At 38.8% G+C, this 23,215-nt stretch overlaps 1 protein-coding gene across 1 annotated transcript in view; it reads right to left on the reverse strand.

The window, feature by feature from the left end:
• wwox (WW domain containing oxidoreductase) overlaps nucleotides 1-23,215 on the reverse strand; it is a 150,813-nt gene that overhangs the window by 126,758 nt on the left and 840 nt on the right. The window contains exons 2-5 of the mRNA XM_044124166.1: nucleotides 22,452-22,516; nucleotides 21,970-22,027; nucleotides 21,623-21,792; nucleotides 10,209-10,315 (exon numbers count right to left, since the gene is read on the reverse strand). Coding sequence (XP_043980101.1) covers nucleotides 10,209-10,315; nucleotides 21,623-21,792; nucleotides 21,970-22,027; nucleotides 22,452-22,516 — 400 coding nt within the window. The remainder of the gene's footprint in view (nucleotides 1-10,208; nucleotides 10,316-21,622; nucleotides 21,793-21,969; nucleotides 22,028-22,451; nucleotides 22,517-23,215) is intronic.

The following is a 23,215-nucleotide window of genomic DNA, read 5'->3' on the forward strand; positions in this document are numbered from 1 at the left end:
AAAGTTAATGCTGCTGCATTAACTTTTTACTTAGTTTAAATAATTACATTTTATTAAGTATTTTGCTACACCGCTTGGAAATACAGATATACAAGTAGATACTAGCAACTTTTAAATTGACATGAAGATGACAAGTGCAAAAGGGTGTAAGGTTATTAAATTCACTTACATTGAACTAGTTGTTTATTGTTGACTGTAAACTTTTCTAGACTTTAGAAATTAGCCAAAATATTGGTTTGGAAATTTCTTCTAGGGATCACATGTACTCCCCAGTAGTTGTGATGGAGGATGACAGTTCCTCCAGCTGTAGTTAGCATGTTCAAAACTTCAATAGTAAAATTGTTGTGATTCATTATTTCAGTGGCAGCATGAGTCCTCCATGGAGAAAGCTGGGAGCAGCAGTAGCAGTTTCTCCGTGACATGTGGCTCACTTGCACCTGCATGGATTGGTCATCAGAGAGCTGGAAGGAGCTGCTGGCCTCATGCCAACGCTACATCCTAATCATGCTCATGCTAAGCTGGCAACACTCCAAGTAGCCTAATTTATTGTAACGTTTGACACTGCAATTGCCAAGCACATAGGGCCCTGGAAATGCTCGTCAAGTAACAAAAAAGAAATTCATCAAGCAACTGAAACACACCCCATGAAAAAAAACTACTGCAAAAAAATGCCCCACCTGGGCTATATACAGAAGAGGACTGCCCAAGAATGTTTTTAACCCCAAATTACCTCTAGATGTTAAAGCTAAAGGCAACTCATTATAGAACAAAAAAGAGCAATAAAGTAAGACACCGCTTTTCGACAATATCGTTTACCTTCTCAAAGGATTGTGCTGTGTTTTACCTTTTATTACTTAAGTCAATGTTTTTAGTAAAAAGAAAGAGTTTGCCGTTAAGATCAAATTAAAACAAACCTAAATGATTTTGTATGCATTTCCTTTTTATTCCTCTAAAGCTCTTTGTATTGCCTTGTTGCTGGAAATGTGCTATATGAATAAAATTACCTTTATCTTTAAGAAAATTCTGATCATCAAGATTTATTGATTTCCAAATGAGTTATTAGGTATAATGGGAAAAACACATCGGATAAGCAATAATGTAAGGAATTTTTAAAAAGATATTAACTTAAAATCTGCTATATAGTAGATGATCAATTATTTTTGCTCGACTTATTCTAGAAAACAGGATCTTCATATTTGGTTTGTCTAAGGTAGACAGGTGTCCTAGAACTGGATAAAAAAATGAGAGAAAATGGGCAAAATTCAAAAAAAACACTTAAAGTGCATCGTAAAGGCTGAAAACCTAAAGAAAATTGAAAAAAAAGTTTCTTTAGAAAGAATCTAAAGAACCTAAAAGTGGTTTCAAACTTTTGCTGTAACCATTCTTACTCTCGGGTTCTCTAACCAGATCCATGAGAGGACATCACTGTTGGAGCCCCCGAAAGTTTGAGACGACACTCTTCTACGTCATGGTCCACCGCAGAATTAATCAGTGCAGCTGAGCTGGTCTACATATATAGCGTTGTGACTTAGGGAATTAGTGGTCAGAGGTCAAACTGTGTTCACTGGTTTACAGCACACTTTATTACACAGTTATTTGATATATTTACCAATCCCAAAACTTGCTTCGATATGGAGCCGGTTATCTAAAACCTCTACTGTAGCACACACACTGAAACACACTTCTCAGCTGGAGGACAGGAAATAATATTGCCCTGCGGCCCCCCAAACAGGCATGAACCCTAATAAATGCTTTACACTGAAAGAAACAGTGATGTAGTTCCGACACCTCTGAGCCTCCCCCAGCGAATACATTCAGAGCTAAGCCTGGTCACAGGTCAGGAGAGCTTGTAGCTCTCTGTGGTAAAGGGAGCATAGCCGCTTGAACCTGTAATATGCTCCTCTCTCCCCAGATGCCACTTGTTGGGGTTTTAGTGCAGGGGAAATTACACCTGCTCCCTGTGTGTCGATGCAGGTCTCAGGCTGAAGCCAGGGGCTGCGCAACTATAAACACAAACACATAAGCAGGCCTCTAGGCCTGCAAAGGAGCGCAGACATTTCAGTATTAAAAATTAAGCTGGGGATGGTTTGTCAGTGAGTCTTGCGCATTTATTTCAGACCAATGCCAATGAACAAAACATTTTATGGGTTTGTGCTTCACACACCATTAAAACACAGGTTCCACTTGGAAAATATGAGCAGAACAAACAGGCTAACATTCCTCTTCTAGATCTAATAGTCCTGCAGGAGGGCTGGCGCACAGGATAAAAAGAGAAACGGATATGACCTGGCTTTTTCCATCCAAATGGCAGGTGCGAGGTAAAAATAACTTGACACAGTGGCTTATTTATACTGTTGACACAAGATCAATGAAGCTGTGTAGGATTAGGACGCATTATTTCTCTACTGTAGGTCTGAGCATTTGCAAGTGAGCAGGCTTAATCACAGTTAAAATGGGGCAAGCTTTTTAATCAAAAAAATCTTTTGCAAAAATAAACAACATGCAAAAAGATGATCCTTGAAAATGGGTTGAAAGAGAATTAAACTAATAAAAAGGCACTGTATCAACGTATCGCAGTTAAGCATTAGTCACGTGAGGGCAACTACGCCACAAGCCTGGTGCTCACTAAATGAATCCTTCTCGTCCTCCGCCTGATTTATGGACCTGTAAAAACACACGTTGTTTTTAATCTACTGCTGCCTGAATCTGCCTCACTAATGAAATGTGGATGGGGACGTGTGGCATGTTTGCATGTGTGTGTGTGTTTGATAATTATATATGGGCTGAAGTCTGATCCTGTGAGCATGAATTTTCTGTCTGACAAATATGCATTTGGTTATGCAGACTGATTGAGCTGTAAACCAAAATTACAAAATGCACAGATATGCAGACTTGGATGTGAAATTTCCAAAAACATGAACACAACTTCCCAGATGCTCATCATAGCTTCGCCTCGGTGCACGACTGTTTGAAAGCCTGAGGCACTTTAACAAGAATCAATCTCATGAAACCTGACAGAAGAGCTGGTAAACGGAAGATAAAGGTCAGACATTGACACATTTAGGTGTGTCCAAAAAATGTAGTTAAAGTGTAACTATCCCGCCTGTGAAAGCATAACCATACCTCCAGACAATTTTTAAAAAATTCAACCATAGAGGGCTTAGTCAAGAGACACTGACAAGCAGAGGGGGTTAAGCAGAGTTGAGGTCAGAACAAGGGAAAACACCACTGTTAACTTAGTGACTTTATGAATATATTTAACATTTCAAACCCCCTAGCAACTTAAAAAAAAAAAAAAAAAAAGCAACTAGCAACAAATTCAACTTCTTTTTTCTGTTACTGGAAACGTTTATGGTGAGAATGTATGACATGAAGCACCATGACATGAAGCACCATGACATGAAGCACCAGTCGTTCTGCTGCCACTGTCCTGACTGAGCGAGAAGCAAACGCTGCCGTGAGCTCCTCCCACTTCCTAAGCACTGCAGTCCGTCTCATGCTGTTGTCCTGCAGCAAACCACCTGCAGTAAGAGCAGACAAGCGACCCATTCCAGTTGGTGTCCACATTGGAAATGAATCACATGTGTAAAACTTAAAAACGCTATCGGTCAATGATTGCCATGTTTGCAATTCCAACTCCTGACTCGCTACCAGGGCCTGTCTGAGTGAGATGGTTTCATACCTGAACATGGAGCTGTGACACAGACATCAACCAAGATGTATTATTGTAATTACGGGAACATTTGACTGCAGTAGCCACCCTCCAACCACAGGAGGGCAGCACGAAGGCAGTTGTAGGCCAGATTTTGCAGAATTACACAAATTTCCATGATAATATTACAATTTGGACAGTAAGATACAGGTAGGATTTTAAAGCACCAATTTATAGTTTATCTGCAAACAAATGTTGATTTTGGGTTTAGTTTAGTTTAGTTTAGTAGTTCAAAAACTACAGCAGTAACCAGTTATGGGCAGGGTCAAACATTTGACTCCGCTTCCACAACATTCTAGAAGTAACAATTTATAGCAAAATATCTGGAACAATGTAATCGATTGGTCTTGGAAGTTGGAGCTCAGATCTGGAATTTACATCATACCCAGGTACATCACACACCAGAATAACAGTGCATTTATTTCCATTTTATACATTCAAACAGGAACAAAGACAGAATAGAGGGTGTGCCCTTGGTTTAATGTGATACAAACTGTACTGTAGCAAGGTACTAAAAATGGGATATTCCGGCAGCTTTCAAAAGATTTTCTATGCGCAGTCGTCATATGTGTCTCTTTGCCTTTTAGAATATGACCCCTAACAAACTCTTGCTAAGTGTTGGTAATAACATTTAATGCTCTGTGCTGTCCTCTTTGACTGTCAGATGCTTCAACAACTACCTGGTGTCAACATCGCTACATTCATCCCAGCCTAATATTCTGTCATCCTTCATTTAATTGATTTACTTGCAATCCTTGCAAACTGATTTGTTTACAAACACATCACATTCAGATTGTTTATGTCAGTAACTATATCACCCATTATAAAACAATACAAAGGATATTAGACAATTTATTTTTCCCAGCGACACCAAACAGAAAGTTAAGTCTAAGGTCATATGAACCTAGTCTGAGATTCTGAGTACTTGTGCAAATAGAGAATGGTATAATTGCAAATAAATGTTATAGCCTTGTTGCCAGATGGTTTTTGCAATCAACATGACTGTGTTTTCGTGTTTGGCAGACATCAAGTAGCCTCAGTCTATTTGGCTGCAACTTATTACAAGTGGCTCGTCTCTTGATTTGAAACATTAGAGTGAATGCTGGACTTGTCTCTCTGTGGTCAGCACTTCTCAGACTTCAATAAAAACATTCTCTGCTGGCAGAGGACAGAGGAGAGAAAGAGCCAAAGAGATCCAGGCAACCTCTCACCTCTCCCATCATCAGAAGCCCCTGGTCCCAGGGCTACATGTACTCCTTTCACAAGGAGAAGTGAAAGAGAGAGGGATGAGGATCTGTCAGATTCAAACAACAAAGAGGTGCCGCCTTACACATCCTTCCTCGGCACTGTCCCCTTCAGTACCAGTGACATCATTTAAATCATTTAAATCCTCCCAAACATGACCCATGGCAAGTGACCCATCATTCCAACGCTCGCACCTCCTTGTGAGACAGCTGCTGAAATGCTTATTTAGCAGAAAATATCAACGGGCTAACTGTGTGATTTATTCAAAATTATTCCTCCATGGTGCTCCTTCACTCAGAGCGTTCGCCCATAGTTCATCGTGGTCCAGGCAATTAGGAGCAGGCCACACCTCTACAGGAGACAAAGCACCTGGCTGTAGCAGACAGACATAAGGAGGAACGGAGGCGAACGGCGAGCGGTTTTCCACGAAGGGCTGGAATAACTAAGCAGAGGAGCAAGGGAGAGGGAGAGAGTGAGGAATGCAAGCAAGGCACTTTAGGATTCATTTAGGTTCCCCATCTCCCTGGTCACTTTATTAGCAGTCTGGGAAGAGTGATACATGTCCCAAAGCTATGCAAAATGCATAATCAAGCATTTAAATAAACGCCATGTGGATGGGTGTGGGCACCGTGCACATGCGTATGTGTGTGCACCCGAGCGTGCATGCGTACTTTTGTTGCACAATGACGTGCATGCTAAAAATGCTTACTACTGGAAAACTTCAAGGTGTTCAAGACTTACACTTTTGGACAAACGCTCTGTACTACACTTAGCCTACTTCAGTATTCCCACAAGCGGCATTGAAGCAGCCACCCCGTGTAATGTAAAGAAATGTTTAGGAAAGTATCAGAGTATCTCTATAAAGAATTCCTCATCCTTGTGTGGTTGTGTTTTGAAGAAATCACAGTCAGGTAAATCTGGTGTAAAAAAGGGGGTTTCCTCCTCAAATTGAAATCGCAATTGCACCCACTTTCAATCCATCTTTCGTCCTCTTTCAGTATCAAGATTAGATAGGAAACAGTTGAGGACATAGGAGCCTTTTTATTCCCAGTTCAACGACAGACTGCGCGTGGAAAACAAACAAGCAAATAAAGAGAGATGGGAAGGTCTCCCTGGAGAGGCAGACTCATGACACCAATATGCGAGGAAAGAGGCAGATTTTAAAAGTGCCTTATTCTGCAAATAAGGGGAGAACCGGTGCTCCTTTGGTGATTTACAGGATGCGATTTGGAAGCAGACTGGCAGAAGGGAGGAAGGTGGAGACAAAGCCGCTGTTAAAGCCTAGTTAATATGACAAAAGTGAAAAGAATCTTTTAAAAGATGTCAAAACATTCAAATTGGCAGTAAAATAACACTGGCAAAAAAATAAGAAAAGTTTAAGTTACAATACTGAAAGACATAAAAGGATTAACAATGATTTAGTGGGCACTGTGGGCCTGCTCAGTGACCTGGGAAATAGGTTTCCTTTTTCTTGATGATTTTAGGGAAAAAAAGAATAAAAAATGTCAGAACCTAAAGGTGAGCGGAAAGGACGCAAGTCATTGTGTAAGGGAAGTTACAGGAATGGTGGCAAAAAAAAAAAAAAAAAGAGCAGCATCCTGAAGCCTAGAGGGGTCACAACTAACCAGGTCAGCATTTCATACATGTCACTTCCTGTCGGTCTCAGCGAGAGGAGTGTGGCTGTGGTGCGGCGTGTCATGGTGGCCGGTGGGGAAGAGGGCCTGTCCGACTGACACTTGAGGTTACACAGCAGGCTAATGGATAAAGGCATGGACACAAGTGACGCTCCGCTCTCCCAGGATTACTATACAACTTTTCATGTCAAAATATAATTGTCCAGGTTTATTCCATGCAGAGGTCTTTATCCATTTTCAAAATATCAATACTAATGTTGATTATAAATTTTAGGCAGAGTTTTCAGATACCTATGCAAATATCAAGAATGAAAAAAGCATCAGCTCAAACGAGGCATTAAGATAACAGAATGAAAACAAACATATTCATGTGTGAAGGTTAAAAAAAAATTTGAAGAAATGTGAAATTTATCTTGAACTTAGTCACTTTCCCATGTTGACCAAGATCCATAAATAATTGGATTTATCTCATATAGTATAATATTCCAAAATATAATCAGATACACAATACCATAAACATATATGATAAAGAATAGTAAGTATTTTTCTCAGGATAAATGGCTGCCGCCTATCAGCTCCGTCTCGCTCTGCCTCTATGCCTTGTGTTAATGTTGCTGTTTGACATTGCAAGCAGCAGGCTCTTTATTCCCCTCCCAGCAGCCTCAGTGGACACTGAGCTTTAGCCTAATTGGTTCCAGAGCAGACCCTGACAGAACCCTCCTCAGCGGCATGCAGCCATATTAATACCCCCCGCCACAAACACAGACACACACACAAACAACAAAAACAAGCACAGCAATCAGCGACTAACTCGCTAATTAACGCTCTTACAAAGCATCTCATTAGCATGTGCTGTACAATGGGGCAGAGGGGGAAATGAGCATTTTGGATTAGCAAAAAGGAAAGAAATTACAAAATAAGACAGTGGAACAACAGTGAATCTGTGTGCGTTGTATTCTACTCAGGGGGCCAAGGGCTTTGGTTGGCCCACAAAGCAGCACCCTGATTCTCTGGGGAATCCATTACAACTCTCTGAGGAAGACGTTGGAAGGAAGATAAGCATAATTTTAAAAGCAATCTGTAAAAATAAATTTCCAGCACGCAGGCAACACTTTAGTTGTTAACCAGCAACTTAACCTGCTAGTGCTGTGAGTGGAATGGGAGATGGAACGGTTAGGGGCCACAAGAAAGAGTATGCAGTTACAGCAAAGGCCAAGAGCTGCAGAGATGAAAGGCTTACATTCTAGTTACAGCTAATATAAAGAGAGAGACGCCGGGACGTAAAACATGTTGTGATTAATGTACGGTAGTTATTTAGTGTTTCAGGCTACACAAACATCTGCATGTATTGGCTTTAGTTTTTTGTCCGCCTTCTTCAGACAGTGATTTTAATGCTACTTCAATTACATATACATATATATAGATATATATATATTTTATATAAATATAAATTTTGATAAATTTTAATATGAGGAAAGGGCAAAGGTTTCAATTTATAATTTGCAAAGCTAATACAGAGATTTCCCTAGGGCCTTACAGCATTAACTACAGCATAACACACTTCACTTTTTCAGACTTTCTTTTTCTTTTGGTAAAAACTATGCATCCTTTTCCCTGTTGTTCTACCACATAGAACACGCAGAAAAACCTTCCGAAGTTAGTGGCTGTTACAAGACAAAATGTGAAAAAGTTAGTATATTAATATTTTTGAAAGACACAATTATAAAAAAAAGTTATCAAAAATATAAACATTTAAATGCGTCAAATAAAACCAAAACTTCTAATTTAGAAACCAGTCAGAGAGGTGCAACAGTTACTTTCCCTGTTCCCGGACGTTCCGTTAGCTGTTATTGTTTTGTGCTGTGCTATACTGAACACAGCACCGTTTGCTGGGAAGAACGAGCCCTCTGACCCGTTCTTCCGAGCCGTTCCGACTTGCCCATTATCCGTCACGTACCCCACTAATATACCATATTGTCAGAACACGGGGGCGGCGTTGTGCCACACCGCCCTAAACTTCGAGTAAGCGATCACAATCGCCTCAGAGAAGCGACGCAATCCCACACAGTCAGACACAGAGAAAGATGAGCGCTTCAAGAAATAGTAAGCAGGCAGTTAGAGGTCAAAGGTCCCCCGCAATCGGGACGCCGGCTTCACTTCTGGCAGCCAGAGTGGAACTCTGCGAGGGACCTGGAAGGAGATATGATGACCTTTTCTGCAAAGGACCCCCAAAATATACTCACTTATCAAAATGACCTTAACATAGGAGCATGGGAAGGTAAGCAGAGGCCATCCATCACCTTAAAGATTAATCCTCCTCTCTATTCTTCTCCTGAATCTATTAATAATGTCGCCAAAGGGGCAGAATTTGTGGCCAAGATTTATTCTGATATTGTGACTTTAATTCATTAGCCTCTAACTGGGGGGATTCCTGAGAAGGAAGAACGAAGGCAGCTTCAGAAATGCTAATTTAATGCTCGAAGAGCCAGACTCTTAATTCGATTGTTAAATTTGTGAAAAATCTGCACGTGCAACATGCCAATTTACCACAAAATGGGAGATTATCATTTACACTCAAGAGGTCACAGTTACTTATGCTTTAAAAGCTGCTTCCATTTGTTAATTTAGCCACATTAAGTATCTGGGATGAATCTGTGGCAGGTGCAAAGCTTGAAAATCAATTGTAGCACAGAATCTGGTACTGAGAGCTTTTCCTCACTCATTTAAACAAAGCAGTGGATTTCACACTGTGGAGCAGCACTGACAGCCCCAGGGGCATACTTCAATTAGAGACTTGGGCGAGTTTAAACACTGTAGATCTACTCACGCTTAAAGGCGTTTGTCTCCCGCTCTAACCCCCCCTCCGCCCACCCAACTCCCCTTTTTTTCTCCTCCCTCTCAGCCTTTCTTCTCATATCTGCACCAAGCACTCACTCTCCTCCATCTTCAAGTCCTGCTCTCTGTAATCAACCCAGCACTAATAGCTTATTCTTTCTGCTCCAGCACCCACATTTCGCTTGTTTATTTTCCCAAACTCGTAAATCTGGGCACATGTCACAAGTGCAGCGATATTAGAGCAATAATCTCAGGTAATTATCAGATGCCCTTTCACATTTACTTCCTCCCTCCGCCTCCCTTCATCCCTTTAACTCTTGCTCTACGGAGACAGAGAGGAATCAGCATTGCTCCAGAGAGCTGTGTTTGTATGAACTTAACCTTCAGTCATTTTTAAAAAGGCATGTCTTTTTTTTTTTTCATTCATTCCAAATTTATTTTCTCATTCAAGCAATTTATATAACTCTTAATGACAATTATTTTGCAAAAAAAAAAAAACGAACTATGTTAAAATCTCAAGATCTTTAATCAGCAAATGCAGTCAGATTTCTAAACTTTAGGTCAGATTTGTTTACTTTTCCAATTTGCCTGATTTTGCTCCAGATCAGAAGTGTTCACTAACCCAATAATTAGCCTTCATTGTAAAGCATTTCCGGTCATTCAAAATACTAAAATAGTTAAATAAACTGGTCCCCATCTCACAGGTCATGCCTGCTTGAAGGATTCAATAAAAGTAATATAGTCAAATCTCCAGGCTCATTGGCAGATGCTGTCCTACTCACCCACTCCTGCTGTATGAGGCTGATGGCCTTGCTGGCCCGGGACAAGTTTCGACACGCCAGGATCACGTGAGCTCCGTGAAGAGCAAAAGACCTGGCCGTCTCAAAGCCTGAGACAGAAGAGAGGAGACAAAAGTAGGAGGTAGTAAAAAAAAGAAAAAAAATAAATAAAAGATTTGAAAAGCGAGCATTTCTTCAAAGATTAGTTTCATTTTGAAAATTTCTTTGATTCTACGCGGCTGAATCTAATAAGGTGGTGGAGGGGTGTGTGGGTGCAAACTAAAGTCTTCATCAATTTTCCATATAATTTATTTTATTGAGTAGCTCAGTGGTCTAGCAGTGGGAGTTAATCTTTTCTCTCTGAAGTGATGAAACTGATTGAATCATTGTGGCTCAAGTCTTCTCCCTCTCATCTCAGATCAAGTTTTGATTCTGGCCCGGCAGCTCCCGGGAACCCGTCGCTGCTCACACCGGTTTACGAAGGAGGGGAATCAGCTGTTAATTATGTTAATAATTACGCAGTGATGGCAGTAATTAAGAAAAAATGGTTTATAATGAGAGGAGGCAAATGAAAACAGACATGCCGTTCAAACTAAATCACAGTGTGATATTCCAGCACATCAAAAGGGGCTCTGATAAGTGCGATTCTCCCATGAAACGAGGGTCTGCAGATACCCTCAGAATTTATCAGTCCGACTCCGCTTCCTGGCTCCATCCAAATCATGCAGCCATGATAAAACTGACAAAAACTGGAGATAGAGAGAGAGAAGTTCATTTCTAAATTACAAGTCTAAATGGGTCATTTCATCCCGTAGGTTGAATTAATTTATGAGATCAACTTTTCCCTTCACCATATTTTTATTTCCTTTTGACATTTACTATCTCTCACAACATCGAGGAGAATTTTAGCTGCACTAAGTCAGTCTAAACACAAACTACTACACATTTATGTATGCTTAATAAGGATGAGGCTCCTGACTGACAAACTGAGGGCCAGCGCAGTAGCCAGAGTGCATCAGAGGGTGAATTAATATGAACTGTAATTAGATTATATGTCTTAATCTGATTTTCATTAAGAGCAAAACTGGGAGGCCTAATTGTTAGAAGAGTGTTAAGGACTAATATCTATTAAAACTCAAAATTGAAATAGGACTGGAATCCCTCTCTGACAAGTGAAGCATGGAAATGAAATTATGTGACACCTTATTAGGTGTAACGGAGGGGACTGTGGCTGAGAGCAGAGATCGCTTCACCTGCAAGAAATGGAAATAAAAATAAAAACAATGTGGTCTAAAAATATAAAAATTGCAGACAGGGTAAAATGTGGCTTCATATTTGTAGGAGTAGAACCAAGAAGCTTTATTCTCAGAATGTTTATACATGTATTGACTCATTTCCAGCCAGGATCAGTTCAAGTAAAATAAGTGCAAATTCTTACATCTTCAGCCACAGATGCACTTAATTTTCAGAAGCACCAAACAATAGCAATTAGGCAAACATACTTCAAGTTTTCAGGCATTAATAAAGGTACAATTATTACCCTCTGTAACAGAAATATACTTTGTAAAGATACACACTTAAAACCTGCCAAAACCTTCCAATGTATTATTTTTGAAATTTTGGACAACTTTTGAGTGATATGTTTGAAAACATTCTAACATATTGAGTAAGCTGACGGAGCGAAGACATATAAGATGCTTTTATCCTGTCCAAGCTCAGAGCTGACCATCTGGAAAAACAACAATACTTTTTCCGATAATCATCTTTCTATTGCAAAAGTAACATTAAAACAGTGTAGCGTTATAACACTTGAATAGAACCAATTCAGTTTCTCAAAACTCTATTGGATGGGTAAATACATCTTCCGTTTTTTGTTTTTTTTTTAATTGGTCCGATGTAATAGCTTGACCTAAACTGCTACATTTAAAATTTTCAATTTGGGTATAAAGAGCCTTTTTCAGATGGGGAAAGCTTTGTTTTCTTCTAAATTATAGATTGTATGTACAACTGTGATGAACAGCTTTTATCCTTATGTATATGTAGAAAAACAAATAGCATGTGCATTCATATCTACAAAATTTACTTTTTCAGGCTATTTCTCAAACACAGCTATAAACAAAACAAATGTTGGTTTATTGTTTATTATTATTATTATTATTATATCCACCTTCAACTCAAGACGGCTGAAGTTCCACATGGGGGAAAAAATTATTAATTTAAATCAATTTACATCAACTATCTTAAATGTTCTAAAACGTCTACTTCTTTTAGAAGTACAAAATTTGATTGTTTCTTAAATAAAAAAAATGAGAGAGCACCATAGAGCCCAATAAATTATTAGTTTTAAAGCAGAAAGCTAGAGGTTAATAGGATATATCACATACCAATTGAAGGATAAGTCCAGTCTTGTTTAGTAGTCTTTATACAACATTTTATAGAACAAATTTTAAAAACATGGCATGATTTTTTAGCCTGTATAAATTGGACAAGAGTGGTTGCTTCTGGTAAACAACAACCGTTCACACTCACTTGTTGTGTGTACAAACCATGAAAGTGAAATTAATCGACACCAGTGTTTTCCATAATGGAGGACAAATTAGAATATGGCAGCAACAACGGCAGCTGCACCGGAGCTATGTATTTGCGATGACAAATAACAAGGGCTTGACATTAATTGTGAAATAACGAGAGCGGCGTTGCTGTAACAGGGACTCTCCGCCCCTTTGCCCATGTTACCGGTGGAGAGGGCTTACAGTGAAATTAGTTCTTGGTCAGGTGTACAACGAAAGGATCCTGTTCAGGCATTGTACGCTCATGGTGCTACATGACAAGAGGTCAGATGTCGGGTTTCTCCCACGCTCGTGGATCGACAGATGCCGTGAGCCGTTTTACAACACGCGGCAGGCCTCCCAGAATGCAGCGCTGGTCCAGATTTGTTTTTGTCTAATTAGACACAAACAGAACAAACTCAAACACAATGAGAGAACATGGCCTTAAAAAGCCAGGAGATGAGATGGAAAGCCTCCATCTCATGTGCTTGCTCGCTGTGGGGCTTCACAAGGTAACAGAAATACAGTAAATGGCTCGGCTGTTGTTGAAATTGTGTTTTACTGTAATATATAAAAAGCATAAAAATGTGTAAAATGTCCATTAAGCAGTGAATGCTCTTCATGGTACATTAGGATCCTGGCCCCACTGATATCCCACAATAATGAGTGTGATTTAGTGATTTCACGCTTTGTTTGTCCTCCCTGGCCCACCGCCCCCCTCCGGATCCCCTGCCCCCACCCTCCACTCGTACACAGGTGTATTGGCTCCATGTAATGAGATCATTACCAGCATCGTCGGCGAACGTGTTTATTTGGCAAACGGAGCAGCCGGCTCCTTCTCTCTCCTGATCTGCAACCAAAGAGGCATTTAACTAAAATAAGCTCTGCAGTACAATTGGGCAATCAGAAGTCAATTCAAATCATTACAAGGCCTGAGGGGCAAACACGTCGCGTTCCTACAATCCTCCTCCGCCAGAGCTGAAGTTGTGCTTGGGAAAACACAGGAGCGGCACAGTTAATGAACTGACTGCAGGACTGTGCAGAAATGTAGGGTCACAATGCAAAGACTGAAGTAAGGGGGAAAAAAACATAAAACTGATGAAAAGCATTAGAGAAGACCAAAATATTTAATGAAATTGTATTGTCTTGAACATAACACTTAAATATGGTTTGCTGCTCCTGTGGGTCGCTTCTGGTGGGTTATTCCACAACAGCTGAGTTAAATGGAGGCACACCTGCTGATTTATTTTAAAGGCAGCATCTGAAACGCACTACTTGCTGGCAGGACATCATAAAAAAACAACCAAAATGTCAAGGTAAAAATTTCACCATGGCTAGAACCTTCAGTTGCATTCAGAAAAGTTGGAATGGAGACAATAAAAAATAAAATCACAGAAGGCTGTAGAGGTGGATGAGATGAGTGTTCTTGCAAATGTAAACAATGAGCCCTGCTATCGAGTGTATAAACACTGGTGTTAGAGAACAGTGGTGTATTTATTTCCTGCAGATCAGCTCCAAGTCATGCACATGCAGGCTGTAAACAGCTTGTTTTTTTTATAAATGTCTTTCTTTGCTTAATGTAATAGAACTACACATAAACATGGGGAAAGTAATACAACACTCTAAAGTTGTATTAATAGATTGAATTTTCAAAAAACAAAGTACCGTAACTCCAAATACGACTGCCAACACCTGACTGAGTGATATTTGCACCTGTTCCTTTGGCTGTTGTGAGTTCTTTGTGTGTTTTTTTGTGTTTTTTCCCAAGAGGCACAGAAAAACCCAACTCTCTGACTCTTTCTGACTTTTAAGATCCCCTCTAATTCCCCTCCACTGGTCCAAGAGGAGGAAGATGTCACCCCAAAAGTGGAATGTATGGTTGGTAATTACAGCCCAAGGTTGAGCTGTTCCAGGCGAGAGCACTGGAGTGCTTCCATTACCCCTCCTTGTCCCCTCCTGCCTCCATCCTGCAACCCCCCCTGCTCTCCTATGTTGTCATCTGTCTGGGGACCCATCCTCCTCCCTCCTCTTTCTCTGACCCTCTGAGTCAACCTCTAGCTCCCCACAAAGTCTCTCGTCAGGGCCTTACACACCACACTGGACACCACCGGTCCTCAGGTCGCAAATAGAGAGAAAGTGATGGTGGCAAAGTTAGACGAAAGCAAACCGAATGCAGCCCCACAACATAGACTCTATGTTAAAAAAATCTGTCAATTCTTGCTAAGGATTCTGATTGGGCCTTTTGAACACATGCGTATGGTTTGAGTTAAGCCATTTTAGAGAAGCTCTGGGTGTATCTCCTACTACTTGAAGGTAAACCTCTACCCCAGTCTCAAGTCTTTTACAGCCAATATAGCAGGTGGGTTTTTTTCCAGAATTGATGGAAACACTCGCTCAGTGTTTCCATCAACATAATGATAATTTTCCCCATCTCTGCTGAAGAAAACCTGTTTCATGATGCTGCCAGAGCCGCATTTCATCATGCAGTATTACTCTTCCAGAGCATTTTACAAGTAATCCTAAATGTTTGGCTATGGCCTTTCACATGTTTGCAGAGTCCATTTCCTGGCTTTTCACAAACTCAAGAGGATTTCTTAAGGCCTTTTTATCAACATTGCGTTGCTACATTCCACAGTTAAATGAAGGCCAGACCTGTAAATAGAACAACAAAGAGTTCTGTCAACAAATCCTCCTGCTTGAGGTGTGGAGCTTTGCAGCTCCTCCAGAGTTACCATGAGCTAATGCTCTCCACAGTTTGCAATTGTCTCATAATCTTTCAATTTCAAGATGATGGATTAAACTGAGTAAAATATTTAAAGCTTAAGCTACTATGTAACTACCTCCCAGCTCTTAACTTCTCCAGAACTTTCTCCCTGACTTGTCCTGTGTTCCTAGGTCCTCATGATGAAGTTTTCTTCTATCGTTCTCACAGAATTAAAAACATCCCAACAAGTAGATTGTTACTTATTAGTCAACATCTGAAAGTCATTGTAGGGCTGATTTTACTTATGGGTACCAGAACAAAAGGGGCTGAAGAATAGTGCTTTAAAGTTATGCTGCATTTTGAAATCCATTCGAATCTGCGACTGTAATCTGAAACTACGAAAAAGTTCAGGGGGTATGAATACTTCAACAAGAGACTGTATGTCTCAGTGGGTGCAAACACACAAAATCACTGAAGTCAGTCTGGATATCATCTGAACCAAAAACAGCCACTCAGAGGCCCAGACATCTTCTCCAGGAACATCTTTTTATCCATCTAATTCCTCCCACTATGAATAATGCAGTTCCCTCCTTACCGAGGCTCGGGTTTAACGCGTCGCTGCGCGCCTCTTTAAGGGGGTACTTATTCATAAACAGCAGTGCAGTAAATACCAGAGCTTTGCAGCCAATTTAATGGCAGTTATGCCTAACAAATCTGCCTCAATCTAATGATCAGCCACAAAGCTCGGCTGCGGGTTTAATCTGCGAGCGGAGGCTCCCACAACTCCGCGACTCACTGAATACGCTTAGGGATCTCTCCATCCAGAGAGCGGAGAGCGCCGGCCCTGACACTTAATCCACGCAGCACAACAGTGGGATCAGCGCAAATACATGAACAACGTTAGTCTTTCATGAATAAAAATAAAGTCCTAAAACACTGCGGAGGCGATGCATTAAGATACATAAAACATCATGAGGTGCTCTTTTTGCAAATCCCCCTCCATCTGGGTGTTTTCTGTAATCCCAGCACTGACCACACACCTTTGAAACAATAACAAGAGGATTTCAATGTATACATTCATACTGAGTAGAGCTTTTGCAGCAGTATGTAATTCTGTAAAAAAAAAAAAGCTTTAGAAGAGAGTCAGGTTAGAATCATAAGAAGCAAAAAACAGAAAAGAAAAGTAGGAATCAGACAGATTTGCATTGATTTACTCTGATTGGGGATCAGCAAGTCAAATGCAGAGAGAATTACTTTTTTAATTTGATAAATGCACCCATTAATGAACAACCACTATTTTGTGGCAATAAAAGCATCAGACAACACCTTGCAATTTAACGCACTTTTTGGAGCATTTTGAAAATCAGGTAAAGGTTTGGGGAAAATGTTTTGCTGTATAAATTGAAATTATCTTGTTATTCGTTCAATTTCAGTTAGATTCCAAGCTACCTGGTCAAGGAAACTATAGTTCTTTTTTTTTTTTACGTTTGGCATTATATACATCAAAATATATATACATTTTAAGTAGAAATAAATGGAAATGTTCATGTCAGATATTAAAAGAAACCAGAAAATTGGAATTTGCCAATTTTTCTTTGGTTAAACTGATTAGCAGTTATAACACTAAAAAAAATTCTTTCATTATTTAGATAAAACAAAACAAAGAACATTTTTATCTCAGTTTAATAAAACAAAATTATACATTTATGGGGCATATTCTTTGATTCATAACAAGGGATTGCCTCATCCCTTGTTATGTTTTCTACATTTTCTTAAATCTAAGTTAGGAGCTCTGCAGAATCCTGCAGTGATTGTTTTTTGTTATGTCACATAATCCCTAATCAAATTTAAATTGTTGGGGCATCACATAGCTCAGTGGGAGATCACCATATACTGAGGCTACAGACCTCAACGCAGTTGTGCCCTGTTCAATTTACACCATTAACTGCATGTCTCCTGCTTCTCTCTCCACTTGTCGTCCTGTCCATCTACTAAAGAATAAAGGAAGCTAGAGCCACAATAAAACTTTTTTTTTTAAATTTAATTGTCAGGTCAGACGTTAGAAAAAATAACTGTAATTTTGTTGGGTGGAAAAAAAGCCTCATTTGTGAACTTCTAAAAAGGGCACATAAGTTGAAACAATATTACAATCAGTGACAGCTAAAACAAAGTTGTTCACATTATTACCACTAATGCGTATGTTTAGGAATTGAAATCAAAAGTTTATTCAAAGGCCAAAAAATTATTAGTTTTTTTTTGTTTGTTTGTTTTAGGATATATATTTAACCAAAAATAGCTATATGTTTGTTTTCTCTATCTATTGTGCTGGATCAGGAGCAAAACAAAAAAATGCACATTCAAGGCAGTTGTGCCTGTCTGAATAATCTGTCTGGGTGAGACAGGGGTCAATGTGTTATTTCTGACCACTATTAAACATACATTGTGTTGACAACATGGCAGCTGGCTGACTGATGATGTACCTCAGGTTGTGGGATACATAAACCCACATATATTTCCCAAAAGAGCTGTCAGGGGGCACATGAGACTGCATGTGCTAACAAATGACAATACAAATATAGTCTCGCTTTAACGGAGATCATATTTTAGGATATGGATCATAATAAATCCACTGCTTCATATATGGTATTCATTCTATATTTATCACAAAAAGAAGTATTTTGTCTCTCAAACCAGAGGGGCCTGGAGATTTCATGAGAAAGGTCCTTTAAGTATAAATGCTCCATGGACCTCTGGCCAGTAAATAACCTGAGAGTTAGCTGATAGCAGGGAATTAGAGCCAGAGCAGGAGTGCGTAATGGGGATGGATAGGAGGCTCAGGCTTGGGTCACAGCCGTTTAGGAATCAATGCAGAGGTACAGGTGAACCACCACAGGTCTATGCGAGAGAGAAAACCTTTGGGAAGTTCAGGGAGAGAGAGAGGAGAGGGGTGGGGGACAAACTACGATCATTCATTTCCATTATCACAATTAAAAATCACCACTCAGGTCGCTTTCTGTTTAATTTGCAACAGAAAGCAAGAGAGAGGAAGACTAATGTGGCAAACACCGCCAAGACGAGCTGCATTACCGTCTCGCCTCCCACTGACGGGCACACCGGACCTTCCAGGCTTCTCACCAACCCATGGTATTTCACGCATAAATAAATTAATGTGTGCACTTTTCATGTTCACATGCATTAAGAGTAAAATTAAGGAGCTCAAATGTAAATTTTCCAATTAAATAATATCCCACCATTACTAATAATAAAAATGTCACCCTTCCTGTGGAAGATGTGAGCACTGGGGAAAGTGGAAATAGCTTTGACACGTGCTTTAAAACGCTATTGATGCTATTAAAATGCTAAGTGGGTCCAAGCAATTGGCATAACCACATTTCACTTTAGGAACGTCAAAGGACGACGCAACAAGAAGCAATTACTACAAGAATATTGTTAATTACGGCTGCTGCATTCTTAATAAGGGGCAGAGTAAAACAAAGGTTATGTTAATATGAGTTTATTAAGAATTCATACACTATGAAAATGTCTGTGGGGTGTAGCTACCTGAGACAGTCTATAGGAAATCAGATTTTTTTTTTTTTTTACCCCATATAAACACCTTTATTTTTACCAAATGCTTCACAGCAAATGTTAAATGTGGGTTAAATGTTTAATTATTATGTTTTTAATCATGACAAAGTAATAAAAGAAACACATGAGAAGGAATTTCTTGTGACAATGGTTTAAAATCCAAACAGCAGTCCTTCTGTGCCCTCTTGTGGTAAAACTGTGAACATCCACCCTCTTTCTTTCTATGTAGTTCCAGCAAAAGATAACTACAGGTGGGAATGTTGCACCTTTTGCAGTTACTTGTAGATAATATTGGTTTAGTGAAGGCCTTCTTTCTCCTTAAAAGTAAAAGGCAGTTAGCTTCACACTTCTACAGTTCCACTAAATATTTCCTGAATGGTGGGATTAAGCTTGCATGCAAGCAGCTGTCTTAAAAAAGTTATTTTAGGAGTACCACTGTTTTAAAAGGAATATATATATATATTATGTTTTAATATCTGATCAATGCTTCTGGTTTCTTCATTATCCATACTATTTAGATGAAATATGAAAAAGTATCACTGTCAAAATTATATTTTGTAAAAAAACACATATTGATTTTGGCACCACAAAGTGAAAACTAGTAAGAAATAAATGAAATGATTGATTCTAAAGTCATGTTTGATTTTAGCAAAAAAAAAAAAAAAAAAGGACTGTGAATACTGAAAAATAATTAGAAAAAAAAAACTAAATGATTACACCAATAACAGATGTGCTGGACAGTCAGCTGTCCATCAAGGACAGAATCTTTTTTCATGTTTGCAAGGTTGAATTAAACAAATATATGTTACATCAAGTTTAGTCAATTCTTACAAAATGTTAGGAACTGAATGTTCACTAAATACACTTCTTAACTAAATTGTACAAAAATATTAAGTTAACAGACTGACTGAACTGAAGAACAACACACCTGAGATAAACATTTCTATTTAATTTCAGGCTTTACTACAGTTTATAAGAATAGTACAATAAATCTTAGTAAATTCTGTCAGTAAAATAAGGATTAAAAAACTTTGATACAAAAGTAGACAAAAACGCCAATTTTTTTTTATTTAACATTAGCTCGGTTATTGCACCATCCTAAGGTCGGTATTGTCACACCTTGTCTTACAATTTTTCTCCAAAAAATTGAATAAAACATTTTGTTATGAATAATAAGCTCCACAGACAAAAAAAAAACTGACATTTTAACAATAAATAAATAGATGTACTGTTGAAGTTACACCCAATTCAATAAACACGTTATGTCTGTTGAGATTGTATTACCAACAACTGGCCTCCATTTACTAAGTAAGTGATGGTAATTGGTTGGACTTTATTTATATTTAAGGTATCAAAGTAAAAGTGCTTCATTTCAATTTAAATAAAAACAATTCTGCACTACCTTATGATGGTCTAACGCATAAAATCCCAGTAAAATACACTGAGAATTGTGCCTGTGCTGTGAAATTTGAAAATGTTTAAAGAGTGTGAGTGTCTAATATTGAGAGGGAGGCACTGTGGCAGGTTTGAGAGTAAGCAAACTTCACTGCTTTATTTAAAATGTTTTAGTATTTTTAGTACTGTGTACAGACACTGTGTCTGAAGGTGGAACAAACTCCAAGGACACCACTCTCTTATCATAGGAAGTCAATTTATCTCTTTCAAAGAAGATTTTTCTGAATACTTTACACCTAAAACATCATTACTAAGTCCATTCTTCTGTGATAAATGCCTGTCCCAAAAGGACTTATTTGGTTCACATCAGGAATGCAATTTCTGAATGAGTAAATATAAAATTGACCTTTTTTCAAAATAAGTCTTAAATGATTTTCTTTAAAACAACAGATGGATATGTCCCACCATGGATCATCTATTTTCCATGAAATTACTAAAGACTCTATGCAAAGATTAAAACAGGAGCATCGATTCGATGAAGTCTTTGTTCAGCGAAGGCCCCTGAGCAGCTGTAAATCTATATATTATATTTCTGCCCTGCAGCAGCACATAATAGACACGAACAGCAATAACACTGCTGTGATTTTCCTACGGACAACGAATTTGAATATAAAGACAATTAACGATTTTATGTTTATTTGATCTCCCTCACTCTGTCATTATCTAGCTCGCACAAAGCTGCAAGTGTGAACAAATGGCCAGAGCTTGTGCTAATCTAAACTAAAGCAAAAAGGAAATACATTTGTTTCCAGGCCATTATATGGTGAGCCGTGCATTTGCTGGGTACAAATGGATACCATTTATTACAGTTAACAATGACATCCAATTCAGCTCTGCTAATGAACTTCAATGCAGTCATGTTCGGTATTAAGGAGTGATTTGTTGAGTCTAAGTGTATCATTTTGGAGGCTAATGTTGATGAATGTCTGCTTGCGGAAGGATGGGGACATAAAGGGGAGTAGAGTCACTGTGTTAGCGCATCCTCCTATTGAGGTGCACTGTCGCCACCTGGTGGAAATATTGGGGTAACGCAGTTGTTGTTTTTTTTTTCTTAGTTTCAGAAACAGTTGCCAGCATAGAAAAATTGTTATTACAGAAATAAAACAGATACTGGGACTTACCGATACCAGAGTTGCCTCCCGTGATGAGGACCACTTTGTCAGACAGGTCACGACCCTGAAGAATTTCCAACGCAGCAGTGTTTCCATCGTAACGCTTTGGCTTCATCATTACGTCCTCCACTGTAAACGCCTGCCGGGGGTCAAAATAGGTGGTCCGCTTGTTGATGTGACTGAAAGAGACAGAAATTCACAGAATTTATTGGAACGTGCAATACTTTGCAAAAGTATTCATACTCACTAAGTCACTTTACAATGCGAACTTTATCATATTCCATTAGAGACACTTGAAGGAAAATGACACATAGATCTTATTTCGACAGAGGTTGTTTTCCAACTTGTTTACTTACTCAACATAAATTTTCTGTCCTTTTTCATCAGTCTCCTGTTCCCAGCCATATGGTAAATCTGCAAAAGAAAAATACATATATGTTTGGTTACAGGATATTAAATATCAACATTTGTATACACACTATGCCTTCTTAGCAGGCTTAAGGAACAAATGTATAAGAATTCAACACAACATGAGCATTGAAACAACTTTATTTGATCTCGTATATGTTCACGAAAATAATTTTCTTAAGCTATATGCTATAAATCAGTGGAACATGCTAGGTTGTTTGTAAAATATGGGTTGGGAAACCACCAGAGGTCACAAATCAACAGGTGTGGTCATTTTTAGAAATCAAAGTAAATAATGAACAATATTTCTATTAACATAAAAGCAATATGTTCATAGATGATTCAGTTTGTATTATTATTAACTTGTAGCTTGAGTAAAAAGGTGAACAATTTGGAAATCTCAGTATTAAATATATCACTTCAGACAAACCTCCAGCACAGCGTTTTTTCTTTCCTGTCTTAGGATGCTCCCACTGTGTCTTCATTTCTTCATGGCTGTGGGCACAAAGGGAACATTAAGAACCAGATAACCCAGCATGCCACCTATCTTGACAGTATTTAGTCTGATAATATATCACATGAAGTGTTAGGAAATTAAACTGAACCAAAAAAAACCAATTTAATCTGCAGACTTCTTAAACTGAAATGCTGAATGTTAACTCAATATTTAAAAAGTACTGCTAATTTTAAAAAAAAGTGCTTCTGAAATTGTTAAGAAATGCAAGGTTATTGTGGTGTAGAACAAATGAGGCTTAACATCTTTAATGAGAGCTGTGTCCTAAATTCAATTAATGAACAAGTGATTCGCTAGAAACAAAAAAAATGTCAATGTTAGGTTGCAAAGTGTCAGCATCTTTGCAACCGGGTCGTAATGTTGTCTACACTAACACCTCATCTTCAATCTTTTCCAGTAGGAGTCTGTCTCCATACATCATCATCCCTCTGCAATATTCCTGGCCTCCAAAGATCTCCACATATATCACACAAGGTTTCTAAACTTCTTTACACTAAATTTAAGACTTTTCAGGATTTAAGTTTGAGGTCTATACAAATATTTTAGAATAATATTCTAAACTGAACATACTTGCTAAGTTTTTCACATTACATTTCCGTTTTAGACATGTGACTGCTACCCAACTAAATGCCTACAGTAAACCGAAGACAGAAATTTATACTTTTAAAGATTTATGTGAA

Source organism: Gambusia affinis, linkage group LG08 (assembly GCF_019740435.1).
Source record: "Gambusia affinis linkage group LG08, SWU_Gaff_1.0, whole genome shotgun sequence".
In the NCBI taxonomy this organism is placed as follows: domain Eukaryota; kingdom Metazoa; phylum Chordata; class Actinopteri; order Cyprinodontiformes; family Poeciliidae; genus Gambusia; species Gambusia affinis.